This window comes from Trachemys scripta, chromosome 8 (assembly GCF_013100865.1).
Source record: "Trachemys scripta elegans isolate TJP31775 chromosome 8, CAS_Tse_1.0, whole genome shotgun sequence".
Taxonomy (NCBI): Eukaryota; Metazoa; Chordata; order Testudines; family Emydidae; genus Trachemys; species Trachemys scripta.
The window spans coordinates 44,292,093-44,308,058 of record NC_048305.1 but is presented as its reverse complement, the minus strand read 5'-3'; the positions used below and the strand labels follow the sequence as shown (position 1 = coordinate 44,308,058).

Sequence of the window (15,966 nt, the reverse complement as noted above, 5' to 3'; positions counted from 1 at the left end):
TAAATGCTGCTTGGACGAGGGGCTGGAGTCCACCTCCTTCGAGAGAAGTGGCGACATTGGAGGGCTCTGGCGATTTGAGGTGGGTCCAAGTTTCTCTCAATCCTGACTCGCTTGGTGGGGTAGAAATGAAAGTGTTTCCAGCCTTTCCCCCGGGAGAACATTCTCGACAAGCATTTCTCTGCATGCTCCAACCTCTGCTTAGCAGCAAAACAATGCAGGGCCAGTAGCCATGTGTCAGACTCCACCACAGCCTTACCGTGCTAGGGAGCTGTACAAACATCTCCAGTGCTGCTAACACCAGTTCAGCTGTGCTGCACATATCCCCCCTGGGAGCCCCAATGCAGCTGGTATAATCGGTGTGGCACTGAAAAGGGCTGTAGGAGCCAGGTGCTGCTGAGCCGGTTCTAGCCATGGGGGAAGAGTTTGTATAAACATTCTCATAGAGACCAGGCTTCAAGCTCCCTTAGGCCTCAGTGCACCTGCTACGGGCCTGACCCAAAGGCCAATGAAGTCAATGGGACTCTTTCCACTGACCCTAGGGGCTTTGGATCAGGCCCTTACTAATGTGTGAGGGAGCCCACAGTGGCGTAACCAACGTGCCGAAGGTGTGAGTTAAAGAAGGCCCCCCTCTGTCCTTCACATCCATGTTACATCTTGTTTCTGCTGCCCTGCCTTCCCGCTCAGTGCTGGCTACAGCTGCTTAGTTTTGAAGATGACCAGACTCCCCTGAGTTTTGGCTATCGTAATGTTTATGCTGATAGATACATGCCAGTGAGTAGCTGGCATGTACGTAAGGGAGTCATCTCCATAGGGTGTGTGTAGGATTGCAGCAGGATTTCCAATGCACTTAAAGAAACGTCATTGTGTTCCCACTGCACCCCGTGCTAATCTCATGTGACAAGAACAAACTTCTGTGTGACTGTCATTCACCATCTGTAAGGGGGCCTTGTTACTGGATTTCTAGAGCTTTACTTTGTGGGAGGTCACATGGCAGGTGTTACACTCTATAATGTTCTGCTCCCTGCAGGAGAATCCCGAAGAGGGCAGGGCCAGCATCTACAAATCTCTCATCATCAGCACCTCCAAGGAGATAATGTGCTTCAGTGACTTCCCCATCCCAGATGATTTCCCCAACTACATGCACAACTCCAAAATCATGGAGTTTTTCCGCATGTACGCTGACTACTTCGACCTTCTGAAATACATTCACTTCAAGGGGAGGAGAGCTGGCCCAGCGAGCACGGGTAGGACTCTGTGTGTTTGTGTTGCGTGTGTGTGTGCACATGCACACACAGGTGTGCCAAATCTAGATGAAAGAATCCCCACTCCTGCTGAGGAAACACCTCACACTCATGGAGCAGAGAGAGCCAGACAAGCTGTTCTGGGACCTCCTTTTGTCTGGGGGCTGCCCGGCGGAAGTTACAGCCCAGCTCCCAGGAACCACCATAGCCCCATTCCCTGTGGGAGCCAGTGAGCCACAGAGGCCATGAGGCAAAACCCAGCAGAGCCCAGCTGGCCTCCTGCTACTGATCCCAGCTGTGCACTGGCCTTGTGCTGTCTGTCTGGGTTGCTGACTCTGGCATGCGGAGGAGGTTAGTGTCAGGGGCTCCGTTCCAAGGGAACGGATGAAATTCCCTGGTGCCAGCTCTGAGTGCCCTTTTCCTTCCAGACCATTGTGGTCAGTGTGACAAAACGCCCGGATTTCTCCACTACGGGCCAGTGGGACATTGTCACGGAGACTGCGGGGAAGCAGGAGTCAGCTGTCTTCGATGGAGTCATGGTTTGCACCGGCCATCACACCAACGCCCATCTGCCACTGGACTCCTTCCCAGGTAGGATGCGAAGTACAAAACTAATACTAAACCCTTTATGTCTCTCTGCATCGCCATACATTATGTTCTAGTTCCAATCCCCTCATGTGGCCTGGGACCAGAGGGGTTTCCTGATGGAGACGGCGGCAGGTCTGCAGAGGCTCCTGGTGGATGCACAGGTCTGTCCTGGAGGCAGCATTTACAAGAGCACTCAGCATTGACCCAACTCTCTTTCCATGGACATCACTGGGAGCTGAGTTAACCCAATGCTGAGCACTGTGGAACCTGGGGCAGGGGTGCTATGTGTGTGGATATCTCACAGGTCTGAGGCTTGTGTTGTACCTGAGGAGGAGTATGGTGGGGCAAATTTTACATGCCTCTGCCTCTGCTGCACCTGCAAGGGGTCACTAAAGGACTTGAGTCTCCAGGGCTGCTGATCCAGCAGTGACTCACAGTGGTGGTGAGGGATCAAACGTGCAAGGAAAGCAAATCCAGGACCAGATCACTACAGTGGCATACCATCCCCGATGAGAAACTGAGTTCCACCATCCAGGGCTGATTTGCTAAGACAGTTGAGGGCTTAATTGCTAAGATATGGAGCCTTCAGTACCCTAGATGCTGATTTTCAGCCATTCATTCTGGGACCTACTTTGAAAATCCTTGCCCTGCTAGTGCAGCTAGGTCAAGATTGCTTGCAGCACAGGTGCAGAACGCAGCACTGAGTCACACTCTCTGTCATGCTGTTAGTCTGTCATCACCACCAGACCGGGAGTCCTGTTAAAAAGCAGTAAAGGCAGTGTGCGCTTGTGCGCCTGGGACCCAGGAAACCTGGCTTCTATTCCCAGCTCTAGCTCTAGTAAGTGCCCAAGGGTGACCTTGGGCAAATCACTTCACTGCCCTGTGCCTCAGTTTCCCCATCTGTAAAATGAGGATGCTGCTACTGACCTCCTTTGTAAAGCATTCTAAATTCCTCTGATGGAAAGCTAGGGATTATTTTAGTTATTAATCATAACAATCATTGTAATTAACTGGCCAGTTTCCTTGTGTACATGGGCTTAAAGCTGACTCACAAGGTGTGTAGGGTGGGGGCAGAGTTACCCTCCTTTGCTTCATTTTGTACAAAGGCCTGAAAGCCATTTTTAAAATGTTTTTTTTCTGCTTGTCACTTGCATTGGAAATCGAGGGGTCCTCTCTATTCCTGGGCACTCTGATTGGCTGGAGAACAAGCAGATGATGATATCACACATGCCAAGGATGTGGCCCTTGATTCCACTGATAGGGAAGGGATTTTTTACTCAGTGTTTCAAACTGCTATTCCCTTGAATCTCAGACCCCCAGGACAATGCAGGAGGCATAGGGCACGCCCACAGCTGCTCTGCTCCTTCTTTGGAGGGATCGAAAAGTTTAAAGGCCGCTACTTCCACAGTCGGGATTACAAGAAGCCCCAGGAGTTCTCGGGGAAGAGAGTCATTGTGATCGGCATTGGCAATTCGGGAACAGACCTGGCAGTGGAGCTCAGCCACACCGCAGATCAGGTTTGGTTTAGGGAATTATTTTACAGCACAGAACAGTCAGAATGTTGTGGCCCATCACTGTGTGACTTCTGCTGACTCAGCAGCCGAGTGCTCTGCCCCTTCCTTCCCCCCCCCCCCCCCCCCGGCCTCTCGTGCTGTGCCCCCACATGGCTACACCTCCCCGTCAGAGTGCAGCTAAAAGCGGGGGGGGGCATTCCCCTCTCCAATCCACACTGGGGAAATCTTCCACTTCCTGTGTTTTCCCCCCCATGTGGAATTCCCATTGATTTCAATGGTTTGCCAGCAGACTGGGCAACAGAGGGGGGCAGTGAGGAATGGGGAGCAGATCTGGAAGGCCCACCCATGCAGACTTGCTCAATCTGCTATGCATCAAAGTTCATACCCGCTCTGCTTTGCCTAGGGAGCCTGTCAGAGACATCAGGCCTACAGCCCACGCTGGGGGAATGCTGAATTGAGAATCCACACCTGCTGTGTTACAGGGGTTACCATCTGCTAAAATACCCCACAACCTGAGTGAGCAAGGCCAATAAATCTAGGGTTACCATACGTCCGGGTTTCCCGGACATGTCTGGCTTTTGGGTCTTTAAATAGCCCTCCGGGGGTAATTTGTAAAAAGCTAAAAATGTCCGGGATTTCCCACCGGACGGCTATTTAAAGATCCAAAAGCGCTGACAGGGCAGCCGCGCCGGCTGAAAGCGATACTGGGAGCAGCAGCATGGAGCGGCTGCGAGAGGTGGGTGCGGGAGGCCCGGCTCCCCCTGCCTGGGGCTCCCCTCGCCCGCCGGGGAGCGCAGGCTCCTCCTCTGCAGTGCTGCCCGCCGCGGGGCTGGGGCTCTCCCGGGGCTCTGCCCTGCACGCGCCCAGCACCCCCGGGACTGCTCCTGCCTCCCTGGGCTGGCCCCAGATCCCCTCCCCCGGGGGGCTGGGGTCCTGCTGCAGCTTACGCCCCTCTGCCTCCTCCGCGGGGCAGGCAGCCCCAGGGGGTTGAGGCCATGCCACCCCTTCCCCAGCTTCCCTCCAGCAGCCCCCGCACTGCCCTGCCGGGTCTGTTCAGCCCTCGGCCCCACCGGGTCCTGCCCTGCTTCAAGCAACCGTGCGGTGGCCGGGACTGGGAGAGCCGCAGCAAAGCCTCCCCCGGAGCTGGTGCAGGAGACGAGCCTGGCTCTCAGCCCAGGCTCCGGTATCAGCCTGCAGCCGGGAGCGGAGCCACCCCTGCCGGCTCGGCTCAGCCCAGCCCAGCCCTGCTCTTAAAGGGACACAGACCCCACCGTGGGGGGTGTCACCTCACCCCCTCCCCCGCCTGGGGGGCCCGGTGAGGGGGGTGCTCGGCACCATAGCAGCACAGAGGGGAGGCCAGCGATGCACCTTACTCTTTCCTGCACTGCCAGCCGTGGTCTTGCCTCCTTTCCCCAGCTCTGTGAGGCACTGTACACCTCAGAGCAGCAAATGGTAGCAGATTCTGCTGTCTCCAAGCAGAGTCTAGCCCTGAGTGTTTATTTCCACAGCAGTGAGTTTTCGGTTTGGTGCATTCACTCCTGATCTCCATGGTAAAGTGTAACAAAAGCCCTTGGCATTCATTTTCTCAGTGTTTCTGGGAATACCTTTTTCAGTTTCATAGATTGATCTGGGAGCTTTCTTTTGCTGTTTCTGGAGAGAACTGTTGACAGCAGGAAGATATGTCCCTGACTAGAGGACAGGAAGCAAATTTGACTAGACCAGTTGTGACTTCCTTTTTATTTGTTACTATAAAATATATTACACACAAATAGATTGCTAATGAGCTTCCACCTTTGGGTTTCTGGAAAACAACTCACTCTAATACTTAGAAGATGCAGGGACCTTTGGTCTTAAAAAATGAAACATCAGACTCATGAATTTGGAGGAAGTGCAGTGGTCCATTTATGAAATTTCTAAAAACATGATTCAAAAAATCCTTCTGAGACCCCAATAGCCTTACAATAGAAATAGAAAGTAAAACAAAGACATTCTTGATCCAGGTCAATTAGAGCAGTGGTTGTCAATGTTTCCAGACTACTGTACCTCCTTCAGGAGGCTGATTTGTCTTGAGTACCCCTCACTTAAAAACTATTTGCTTACAAAATCAGACATACAAATACAAGTATCACAGCACAGTATTACTGAAAAATTGCTTATTTTCTCATTTTTACCATATAAATTATCAAATAAATCGTGACTTCCAGATTGAGAAACACTGGTATAGTATATAGAGCAGTATAAACAAGTCACTGTCTACGATGATGTTTGCATATGCTTCAATAATTAGTTTGGTAAGGCCTTCTATATCAAAGTTGCACACATTTTTATACAATATCAGGCAAACCAGCTTGGATCTCTCACTATTCATGTCTCTATACTAATTGTGCTCTGCATCATTGAACAAAAAAGTTATTTAACTGAGCTTGAAATTTGTCATTATACTGAGATTTCTAAAAATACCCTTCTAGAAAAACTTCCATTTGGCTTCCCAGTAAAGAAAAGGACTTTATATAGCTTGTTTGTTTGAACTTCGAGGCCCATACAGGCCCTGAAATGACACTGCCTTGGTTAGTGTTGTGCCCCATTTCTCACAGTACTCATGATGTGTTGGATTGTCACAGCCCAGCTCAGCCACACAAGGGAGTAAATATTATCTTTTCCAAGTAGACCCCGCTGATATGGGGATGCTCCTTTAAAGGAAGGCCCCAGGACAGGTATGGACAGGGGAGTCCCTCCAGTGGAGGGAGAGGTGAGTGTCAGAGGTAGGGTTACCATGCGTCCGGATTTTCCCAGACATGTCTGGCTTTTTGGTCCTCAAATCCCCATCCAGGAGGAATTTCCAAAAAGCCGAACATGTCCGGGAAAATAGGGAGGCATGGTAAGGGGACTGCCTCCTCCCCGGGCTCCAACTTTCCTGGCTCCTGCCGCTCTCCACCACGGCAGGGACCGAAGCAACTTCCCCAGCGCAGCAGCCGGGGGGCGGGACGGAGGAGGAGGAATGTGGGGTGCTCGGGAGGGGGCGGAGTTGGGGTGGGGAAGGGGAGGAGTTGGGGCGGGGCCGGGGGCAGGGAAGGGCGGAGTTGGGGCGGGGGTGGGGTCCCGTGGAGTGTCCTCTTTTTGCACTATTGAAATATGGTAACCCTATCTGAGTCTATGTTGCTCCCAACAAACAGCCATTGAATTCCAGTTCTGTTGTGGACGGGGCACGTGCCCCGGACACAGTTCACGTTACTCCATCTCCCTGAGTTGCAGCCACTTGGTGCTACCTGAGCAGCACAAGAGGTCCAGACTCTAGCTGTAGCTCGCTGGAGGAGAGTTCTTCTAGTGGAGCTGGGGAGCTCTCTGCAGCCAGCTGCTACACCAGCTGCCCTCACCCCAGCCTTGCAGAGGAGCATGTCACAGTCCAGCTCCATTCTGCCAATTCCCAGCTGACATGGTCCCTTAGGGAAAGTCAGGGCCCTTTTAGACCTATAGAGGTGTCCAAACTGGCCTCCATTCTTCCGATAATGCCAGCTTTCATCACCCACTTACACAATATCCAAACAAGCTCCTTCATACTTTCTCCCATCCTGCCCTCACTCTGGGAGGAATTTCCCATAACCATCTGTGAATCCCTTCTTAAAACTCTGCTTTGCTGTGCTCCTTATTAGGCAACTGGTTTTCCGAAACCACTGGCCATCGTGCTGACCAGCACTATCTCATTGTTTTCTTTGGCTGCCTGTCTCCACCTGTTCTTTCTCTGGGGCAGGGAACCTCTTTTTGTTTAATATGATCAAGATACTTAAATGCCACCCCTATCTAATAATTACAAGTAAGGCTAAGTTTTAGCCATGGATATTTTTACTAAAAAGCATGGACAGATCACAGGGCAATAAACCAAAATTCACAGGCCCATTACCTGTCCACGACATTTACTATAAATACCCATGACTAAATCTTAGCTGCTCCTGGAGCTGCGGGCTGCCTCTGCTGCTCTGAGGGGGCGATCCCCAGGGCACTGCTGCTGCTCCAGGATCACTGATCTGGGGCTGCCCCCGGGATCACTCCTGCTCCGGTGGCCCCCAGGGCCAGCCGCACCTGTCACTGCCCAGGGCTATGCCAGCAGCAGCCCCAGCAGCAGCCAGTGTGACTGGCCCAGGGGCCAGTTGCTCAGGCAGCTCCGGGTCAGCCACACCAGCCACTGCAGCTGTGGTATTCACGGAGATCCCAGAAAGTCATGGAAACCGTGACCTCCATGACAGACTCGCAGCCTTAATTATAAAGAAACACATATAGAAGTGAACCGTTCGCTGTCATGAGAATGGCTCTTGGCCAAAGAGGCTCTTGGCAAGTCACTTGAAGGCCTGTGGTTTCCAACAGCTCTTCTTTCTCCCTCTTTCAGATCTTCCTTAGCACCAGGCAGGGTGCATGGATACTTGATTGGATTGGAGAAGAAGGGTACCCCATGGACACAATTTATGTCACTCGCTATATAGAATTCCTCTTGCGCATTGTGCCTCTATCCCTGCTTAACTACTTTACAGAAAAGAAACTGAATGCAAAATTCAACCATGCAATCTATGGCCTGCAGCCTGCACACAGGTGAGCTGTGGAGCCAGGAGGGGAAGGGTCATCTTCATTGTGCCCACACAGCCTCCTCACATCCTTGCACATGGATTCCACAGGAGAGTGGAGAGCTGGGATGTGTCAAGCACTGGAGAGAGGTCCAGCTCCCATGGCAGAATGTATGGGCTCAAGCAAACCTGCAGCTAGAGCAGGGATGGGCAAACATTTTGGGTCGAGGGACACATCTGGGTGGGGAAAGGGTATGCAGGGCCGGGGCTTGGGGTTGGGGTGTGGGAGGGAGTGTGGGGTTTGGGAGGGGGTGCAATATGCAGGATGGAGCACGTCCAGGTACCTCCCCCGAAGCTCCCATTGGCCGTGGTTCCCTGTTCCCGGCCAATGGGAACTGCGGGGGGCGCTGCCTAGACACAGGGGCAACGCACGGAGCCCTTCCCCCACCCCCACCCCGTCTGGGGCGCTGCAAGGATGTGGTGCCGGTGGCGGTGCAGGCCGAATCCAAAGCCCTGAGGGGCTGGATCCGGCCCGCAGGCCGTAGTTTGCCCACCCTGAGCTAGAGTCTCTAGGGTTTGGGTTCGATCCCATTGCTGTGCCAGATCCCCAAGCCAATATCTGTTCATCACCAGGGGCCCAGCTCGCATTGCTGCTGCTGCTGTGCCAAATCTGTCAGCATTTGCCTCACCTGGGACCTAGATCTTATTCCCACAGCTACCCTACAGCAAACACCCTTCTTCTGCAGCTTTTGCCGACAAAACAGCGGAAGTGTGCACGCCAACAAAACTTTCCTGCTTTGACGACAAAATAAAACCACCTCGACAAGAGGCAGAGAACTTTTTGTGGCAATGTCAGTTTCATCAGATTACCAAGTGCTACTTTAAAAAGTGCAAGGGCGTCAGAGCCATCCCTAAAGTGAGGGGCCCTTCCCCTCCTCTTCCCCCTGAGGCCCCGGCCAAGTGGGAAGCTGGAGCAGGGCCAGGGAGCCGAAAGCAGCCCCCTGCCCATGTCTCCGCCCCCCAGGCTCCCCACTCAAGGCAGGTGGAGAGAACCAGGCCCCTCATAGATGTCCATGCGGCTTTAACCTGGGCTGTGTGGGGGGCCCAAGGAGAGCAGCCCCCATCCCATGTCTCCACCCACTGGAACCCACCGCCAGGGCAGATGGAGGAGCTGCGACTCCACACAGCTACCTCCGCAGCTCTTACCATGTCAGGGCTGCAGCTCCGAGCCCCCATCTCCCCGCAGCTGGAGCCGGTTTGGGGACAGCTGTGGGAAGCTCTGTGGAGCTGTGATGTCTGAGGCTAACATTTTGTCATGCATATTTTTAGTAAAACTCACGGACTAGTCACAGTCAATAAAGAAAACTTCATGGAAGACCATGACCTGTCCATGACTGTTACTAAAAATATGCATGACAAAATGGGGAGCTGCAGCATCCCCACACCGCCTGCATGGGTCCCCAGCTCAGAGCTCCAGGGTCCCCCTGCGGTGGCCGGGAGCTATGGGACACCTGGGCAGTGGGGCCACCCAAGCTCCAAACTGTGGTGGGCGGCAGGGGAACCCCGCAGCTCCCAACCACAGAGGGCTGAAGTCACAGATGTCTCTGGAAGTCATAGATTCCGTGACTTCCGCAACCTCCATGATAAAATTGTAGCCTTAGTGATGTCTAAACAGTCTCACTCAGTTAATTCTCTCTCTTTCTGGACCAATTTCATGCCTTTAACCATTCTCATCACCTGTCTCTGGCACCCCTCGGTTTCTGTTCAGTCTTTTTGGCGATGGAAACCAGAACTGAACCCAGGACTCTAGCTAAGGGCACGGCCCTGCCATACAGAACTGCAGATCAAGTCAGTATTTTCCAGGCCATTCCTTATGCTCTCTAATACTACCTGCTGCTTCAAGCACTGCTGCACATTGAGAAGAGGTTTTCATCGAGTGGTGCGCAATGTGGCGCACATCTTTTTCCAGAGCGGTTACAGTTAATTTAGACCCCAGCCTTGTTTATGAGTAGTTCAGATTATTCTTTGCAATGCACATCACCTTACATTTGTCAGCTTCTTCTGCCAACATGCTGCCTAGCTACCTACCTTCTTACCACCCGTGGTGGTCAGTCGGAGAGCCTTTGTCCCTTGCATCGCAAGTGGTCAGTGGTTTTTCTTCTTCTGTTTAGCCCTGTGCTTCTCTGTAGATAGTTTTAAGCATTGTTAGTTAGTAGTTAAGTACCTGTTAAGTATTTAGTTAGATAGTGTTGCAGCGGGGACTTCACTCCAGTGGTGGTGGGGCATGCCCCGATCTCCAGGTTTCAAGCCCTGCTTGTCATGTAACAGGCCAATGCCCGTTAGTGACCCACACAAGGAGTTGTTTGCAGTGCCTCAGGGAAACCCATATAAAGGAGCATTGTCGTATCTGCCAGAACTTTCGTCCACAGACTCAGAAGGAGTGCGACATCCACCTCAGGGCCCTCCTGATGCAGGCTGCCCTGTGTCCAGCTTTGGAGCCAGTGCAGCCTGAACCGGCACCCAGCACTTCAACTTCGGTGCATAGCGCACCTCCAGCACCAAGGTCCTCCCGGCACTGATCCCCGTCACCAAACAGGAAGCCTAAGAAGATGGCATCAGCCAAGACCAACAAAGGGGCTCCTGGCAAAGGACCCTGTTCAGGCCTTATGCCCACTCCGGACCTGTTGAAGGGTTCGGCCACGGGGGTTCCTCCCCCAGAATGAACCCTCCACCAACTCCGGGGAGCGGTAAAGGGCCTAAGCAAGTAGTGCAACCAGCCCCCTCCAAGGGCCTGGCACCGGGAGAGTCCACAGCACCTCTGCCGCATGTGGCAAAGGACCCGGCTAAGGCTCCCTGTGAGATCTCGAGGACGCTTCCTGACACGACGCCACTCCGCCTACCCCCAGCACTGGTCAGATTGATCCCGGTCTCCAGCGGTGACCATGCGCCTTCAGACTCAAGCCTCCACAGCCCCACCCTCGTCGCCAAAAGGAGACGATTTCTCAGGCTCGGAGGCGCAATTCAGTCCCTCACCCAGACAGCGTGAATGGGCTCCAGAGGGCACATCAGTGGCATTGGTGCCAACCTGACACCAAAGCCAGTGACCAACCCAATGACCATATTGGAACGCATGGGGCATTCCTGTCATGCTGGTGCTCCACTCCCACCAGCCCTCAGTCACCACATCAGACAGACCATAGGCGGCGCCCACAGCAGCTGCGGCATTGGGCCCAGTGACTGCCTCAGATGAGGAACCAGTACCTACCCCAAGGCCGCCCTCCCCAGCCATACAGTCATCTTCCTCCTCCCCAGACAAAGCGGTAGTGGGACCGTCCAGAGATAGGCCACCGGACAATTTCTGTGAGCATCAGGCTCTGCTCTGCAGGTGGCAGCTAACTTGGACCTCAGAGTGGAGGAGATGGAGGAGCAGATGGACACGCTTTTTAAGGTGCTCTCTTCATCCGCCCCAACCCAGGTCACACTCCTGGTTCACGAAGGGGTCCTGAATATCACCAAGGCCACCTGGAAGACCCCGTCCTCCATCCTGCCCACCTTGAAAAGGGTGGAAAAGAAGTACTTCAGCCCCACAAAGAGGTTCGAGTACTTATATACTCATCTGCCACTGGGTTCATTGGTCGTGTCGGTGGCCAATGAACGGGACAAACGGGCCCGCCAGTTCTACCCCTAAGAATAAAAGAGGCAAAAGGACTGGACTTATTCATCCGGAAGATTTATTCTACAGCTAGCCTCCAGTTTAGGGTGGCAAATCACCAGGCCCTCTTGGGCCGCTACAATTTTAACTTGTGGGGCTCTCTTCTCAAGTTCAAGGACTCTATGCCCCAGGAAGCAGCCCAGGAATTCGCCACCCTAGTGGAGAAAGGAACTGTGGCTGCTCTGTCTTCTCTCCAGATGGCCTGGGACACCGCTGATTCAGCTCCCCGAGTGGTCACCTCAGCAGTGGTCATGCAGTGCAGCTCCTGGTTTCAGAACACGGGCCTGTCCCAGGAAATGCAGGCCCCGATCCAGGATCTTCCGTTTGATGGTGTCGGCCTGTTTTATGACCAAATAGATGTGCATCTGCACGGCCTAAAGGACACAAAGGCGACCCTCCGCTCCCTGGGGATGCACATGCCTCAGTTCCGGCCTCCCCCCACCTCCCAGTGTCTGCCTCGGCAGGGTCCTACAAGGAAAAGGGACACTGGATTCAACCGCCGCCGCCCCTGGTTGTCCCGATCTCCTGCACAGCCTGGCCTGGTGAAACACCAGGGGGGCCAGAAGCGCTCATTTTGAGGGTGCACTGGGGAGCAACACACCAGCCAACTGCCTGGATCTTTCCCGCCCCTTCCTTGACCGCCTTTTCTCTTATTGCTCGGCCTGGTCGCGGGTTACTTCGGCCCATTGCACATAGTGGCTTGGGGCTGCACCCTGCAATTTTTGGCTGCCCCTCCTTCCCCCCCCTTCCTCATCCCTTCTCAGGGACCCTTCTCATGAGCAACTCCTTGTTCAGGAGGTCGAGAACCTCCTACACCTCGGGGCCATGGAGGAGGTTCTTCGGGATATGCAAGGGAGGATTCTACTCCTGCTACTTCCTAATCCCGAAGGCAAAAGGGAGGCTCAGACCCATTCTGGACCTGCAGGGCTTCAACAAGTCTCTGCTGACGTTGAAGTTCTGCATGGTATCCCTGGCCTCCATCATCCCTTCTCTGGATCAGGGGGACTGGTACGCCACTCTAGACTTAAAAGACGCTTACTTTCATGTCTCTATCTTCCCAGGGCACAGACGTTTCCTGCACTTTATAGTGGCAGGGCACCACTTCCAGTTTACAGCGCTGCCCTTTGGCCTGTCCTCGGCCCCCAGGGTGTTCACGAAATGCGTGGCACCGGTGGCGGCTTACTGGAGGCATCAAGGGGTCCAGATCTTCCTGTATCTCAATGATTGGCTCATCAAGGGCAGGTCTCCAGAGGAGGTCCAGAGGAGCCTCGATCTGGTGCACTCCACCTGCTGCGACCTGGGTCTCCTAATAAACACAGAAAAATCCATGTTAGCACCAGGTCAATGCATAGAGTTCGTCAGTGCAGTTCTTGACTCCAGGCGGGCCAAGGCATTCCTGCCAGAAGCGCTTTTTCAAGCTGTGTCAGACCTGATTGCCCACATACAGAACCAACTGCTCACCACGGCCCACATGCGCCTGATGGGCCACATGGCCACGTGCACCTATGTGGTAAGCCACGTCTGGCTTCATCTGAGACCCCTACAAACGTGGCTGGCCTCAGTCTACATTCCAAGCAAGCACCCCCTGGACCAGGTGGTCATGGTGCCAAGCCACGTCCTCTCATTGCTCAACTGGTGGTGGGATTCCAGGTCAGTGCTGTGGGGAGTCCCTTTTGCGACCCTGTCGCCCTCACTCACCTTGGTCTCAGACGCGTCGGACCTGGGCTGGGGGGCTCATCTGGGCAACCTCAGCACCAAGGGCCATTGCTCTTTATATCACTGTCAGGGAACTCAGAGCAGTACGCCTGGCATGCCAGGCTTTCCTGCCCTGCCTGGAAGGCAAGGTAGTGCAGGTTCTGATGGACAATACTGCCACAATGTACTACATCAACAGGCAGGGCGGCACCAGGTCTTCAGCCCTCTGTTGGTAAGAGCTCAGCCTTTGGGACTTTTGTGTGCAGCACGACATTCATTTGATGGCTGCCCACTTGCCCGGTACCAAGAACGTCCTGGTGGATCGCCTCAGTAGGACCTTCTCGTCTCACCACGAATGGTCACTCTACCTGAAGGTGGTCAGCCTAGTCTTTGAAGGTGGGGGACTCCCCAGGTGGACCTGTTCACATCCAGATATAACAAGAAGTGCCACATGTTCTGTTCTCTGCAGGGCAGGGACAAAGGCTCCCTATCAGACACCTTCCTGATCCCGTGGTCAGGAGCACTCATGTACGCCTTCTGCTGGTGCCGCTGATCCACAGGGTCCTGCTCAAGGTGAAGCGAGACAAAGCTTCAGTCACCCTCATAGCCCTGGCATGGCCTCATCAGCACTGGTTCGCCATGCTCCTGAGCCTTTCAGCAGCCACCCTCTTATAGTTGCCTCTTCGGCCGGACCTACTGTCCCAGAACCACAGCAATCTGTTGCACCCAAACCTGGTGGCACTGCATCTGGCGGCCTGGTTTCTGCATGGCTGAGCGGCAGTGTTCCACTGGTATCCAATAGGCCCAGCAAGAAGCCCTCCACCAGGGCTACCTATGTATCGAAATGGAAGCAGTTCACATGTTGGGCCACAGATCCCTGTATCCGGGTGGAGGAGGCCCCCCTGCAGGATGTCCTGGACTATTTGCTACACCTGAAGCTACAGGGCCTGTCGCTGTCCTTGATCAAGGTGCACCTGGCGTCCATTTCGGCTTTCCAACATCCATTTCAAGGCAGGTTGGTCTTCACCCATCCCATGACAGCACGGTTTCTGAAAGGTCTGGAGTGCCTTTGCCCGCATGTCCAGGACCCAGTCCCTCCTTGGGACCTGAATCTTGTGCTCTCCTAGCTCATGGGACCCCCCTTTGAGCCCCTGACTTCCTGCTCCCTTCTGTTATCCTGGAAGGTCTCCTTTTTGGTCGCTATAACTTCAGCCCGTAGGGTGTCCGAGATCAAAGCGTTCACATACAATCTTCTATAAGGACAAGGTCCAGCTGCATCCGCACCCAGCTTTTCTGCCCAAGGTTGTCTCCCAGTTTCACACGAATCAGGACATATATCTTCCGGTCCTTTGCCCGAAGCCTCATGCGACGGATGAGGAGCACAGAATGCACACCTTGGATGTTAGGCAGGATCTGGCCTTCTACATAGAGAGAACGAAGCCGTTCCGTAAGCCTAAGCAGCTATTTATTGCTGTCACAGACTGAATGAAGGGTTGTCTAGTATCCACCCATAGGATCTCATCGTGGATCACGGCTTGTATCTGCTACTGCTATGAGCTGGCGAAGGTGCCCCCGCCACCAATTGTGATGGTCCAATCCACTAGGGTTCAGGCCTCGGCAGTGGCCTTGCTTGCTCAGGTGCCGATCCAGGAAATTTTCCATACCTGGTTGTCCATCCACAGGTTTGCCTCGCATTATACGCTGGTTGAGCAGGCTTAGGGTGATGCTGGTTTCAGCACAGCAGTACTCCAATCTGCATGACTGTGAACTCCGAGCTCATCTCCTGGGATTCTGATTATGAGTCACCTATAATTGACATGAGCAAGCACGCGTAGAAGAAAAAACTGTTACTCCCCTTTTTGTAATTGTTGTTCTTCAAGATGTGTTGCTCATGTCCATTCCATTACCCGCCCTCCTGTTCCTCTGTTGGAGTTGTCAGCAAGAAGGAACCGAGAGGGCGCAGGGCTGACAGCACCTGATATACCACGCCATGAGCATGGCACTCCAGAGGGTGCCACAGCTGGCCCTATGGGTACCACTAAGGCAAAAGACTCTGATGGCCGCGCACGTGGGCATGCGCATAACCTACAATGGAATGGACATGAGCAACACATCTCAAAGAATAACAGTTATAAAACGGTGAGTAACTGTTTTTTCTCCTCTCTCCTGGCAGCCTCCTTGACATTTATTGTATCTCTTTCTGTGCCATTCAGGTTTTCCAGCGTGCACCCAACCGCCAGTGACAATCTGCCAAACCGCATAATCTCTGGCAAGGTGCTTGTGAAACCGAACATCAAGGAGTTCGCCACAACCAGCGCCATCTTCAAAGATGGAACCAGAGAGGACAACCTTGATGTGGTTATCTTTGCTACAGGATACAGCTTCTCTTTCTCCTTCCTCGGGGATTGTGTCAAAGTGGTCGAAAACCAGGTCTCCCTGTATAAATTTGTCTTCCCTAATCTGGAGAAGCCAACTCTGGTTTTCATTGGCCTCATCCAACCATTTGGGCCCCTCATGCCCATTGCCGAACTCCGGGGTCACTGGGCCACACGTGTGTTCAAGGGTACGTGAACCAAAATGCAGGAAATAGTCTAGCCTGCTGGGCAAAGAAAGCACAGACATTTCCAAGGAAATCCTACAGCCAGTGCTGTTCAGGTGGACAG

At 53.6% G+C, this 15,966-nt stretch overlaps 1 protein-coding gene across 1 annotated transcript; it reads left to right on the top strand.

Moving 5' to 3' along the window:
- The first annotated feature begins 950 nt into the window (after positions 1–950).
- Positions 951–15,874, top strand: LOC117881573 (dimethylaniline monooxygenase [N-oxide-forming] 5-like). The gene is made up of 5 exons (XM_034778984.1): positions 951–1,225; positions 1,670–1,832; positions 3,204–3,346; positions 7,725–7,924; positions 15,517–15,874. The coding sequence occupies exons 1-5, from the start codon at positions 1,010–1,012 to the stop codon at positions 15,872–15,874; spliced, it is 1,080 nt and encodes a 359-aa protein (XP_034634875.1). The 5' UTR covers positions 951–1,009.
- The last annotated feature ends 92 nt before the right edge of the window (positions 15,875–15,966 follow it).

Bases quoted from the DNA above. Each gene is read 5' to 3' on its own strand.
- LOC117881573 (XM_034778984.1), top strand. From the start codon at position 1,010: ATGTTCTGCTCCCTGCAGGAGAATCCCGAAGAGGGCAGGGCCAGCATC. The intron at 1,226-1,669 runs GCTGGCCCAGCG...TTTTCCTTCCAG, and splicing joins TTCACTTCAAGGGGAGGAGA to ACCATTGTGGTCAGTGTGAC. The intron at 3,347-7,724 runs GTTTGGTTTAGG...TCCCTCTTTCAG, and splicing joins TCAGCCACACCGCAGATCAG to ATCTTCCTTAGCACCAGGCA.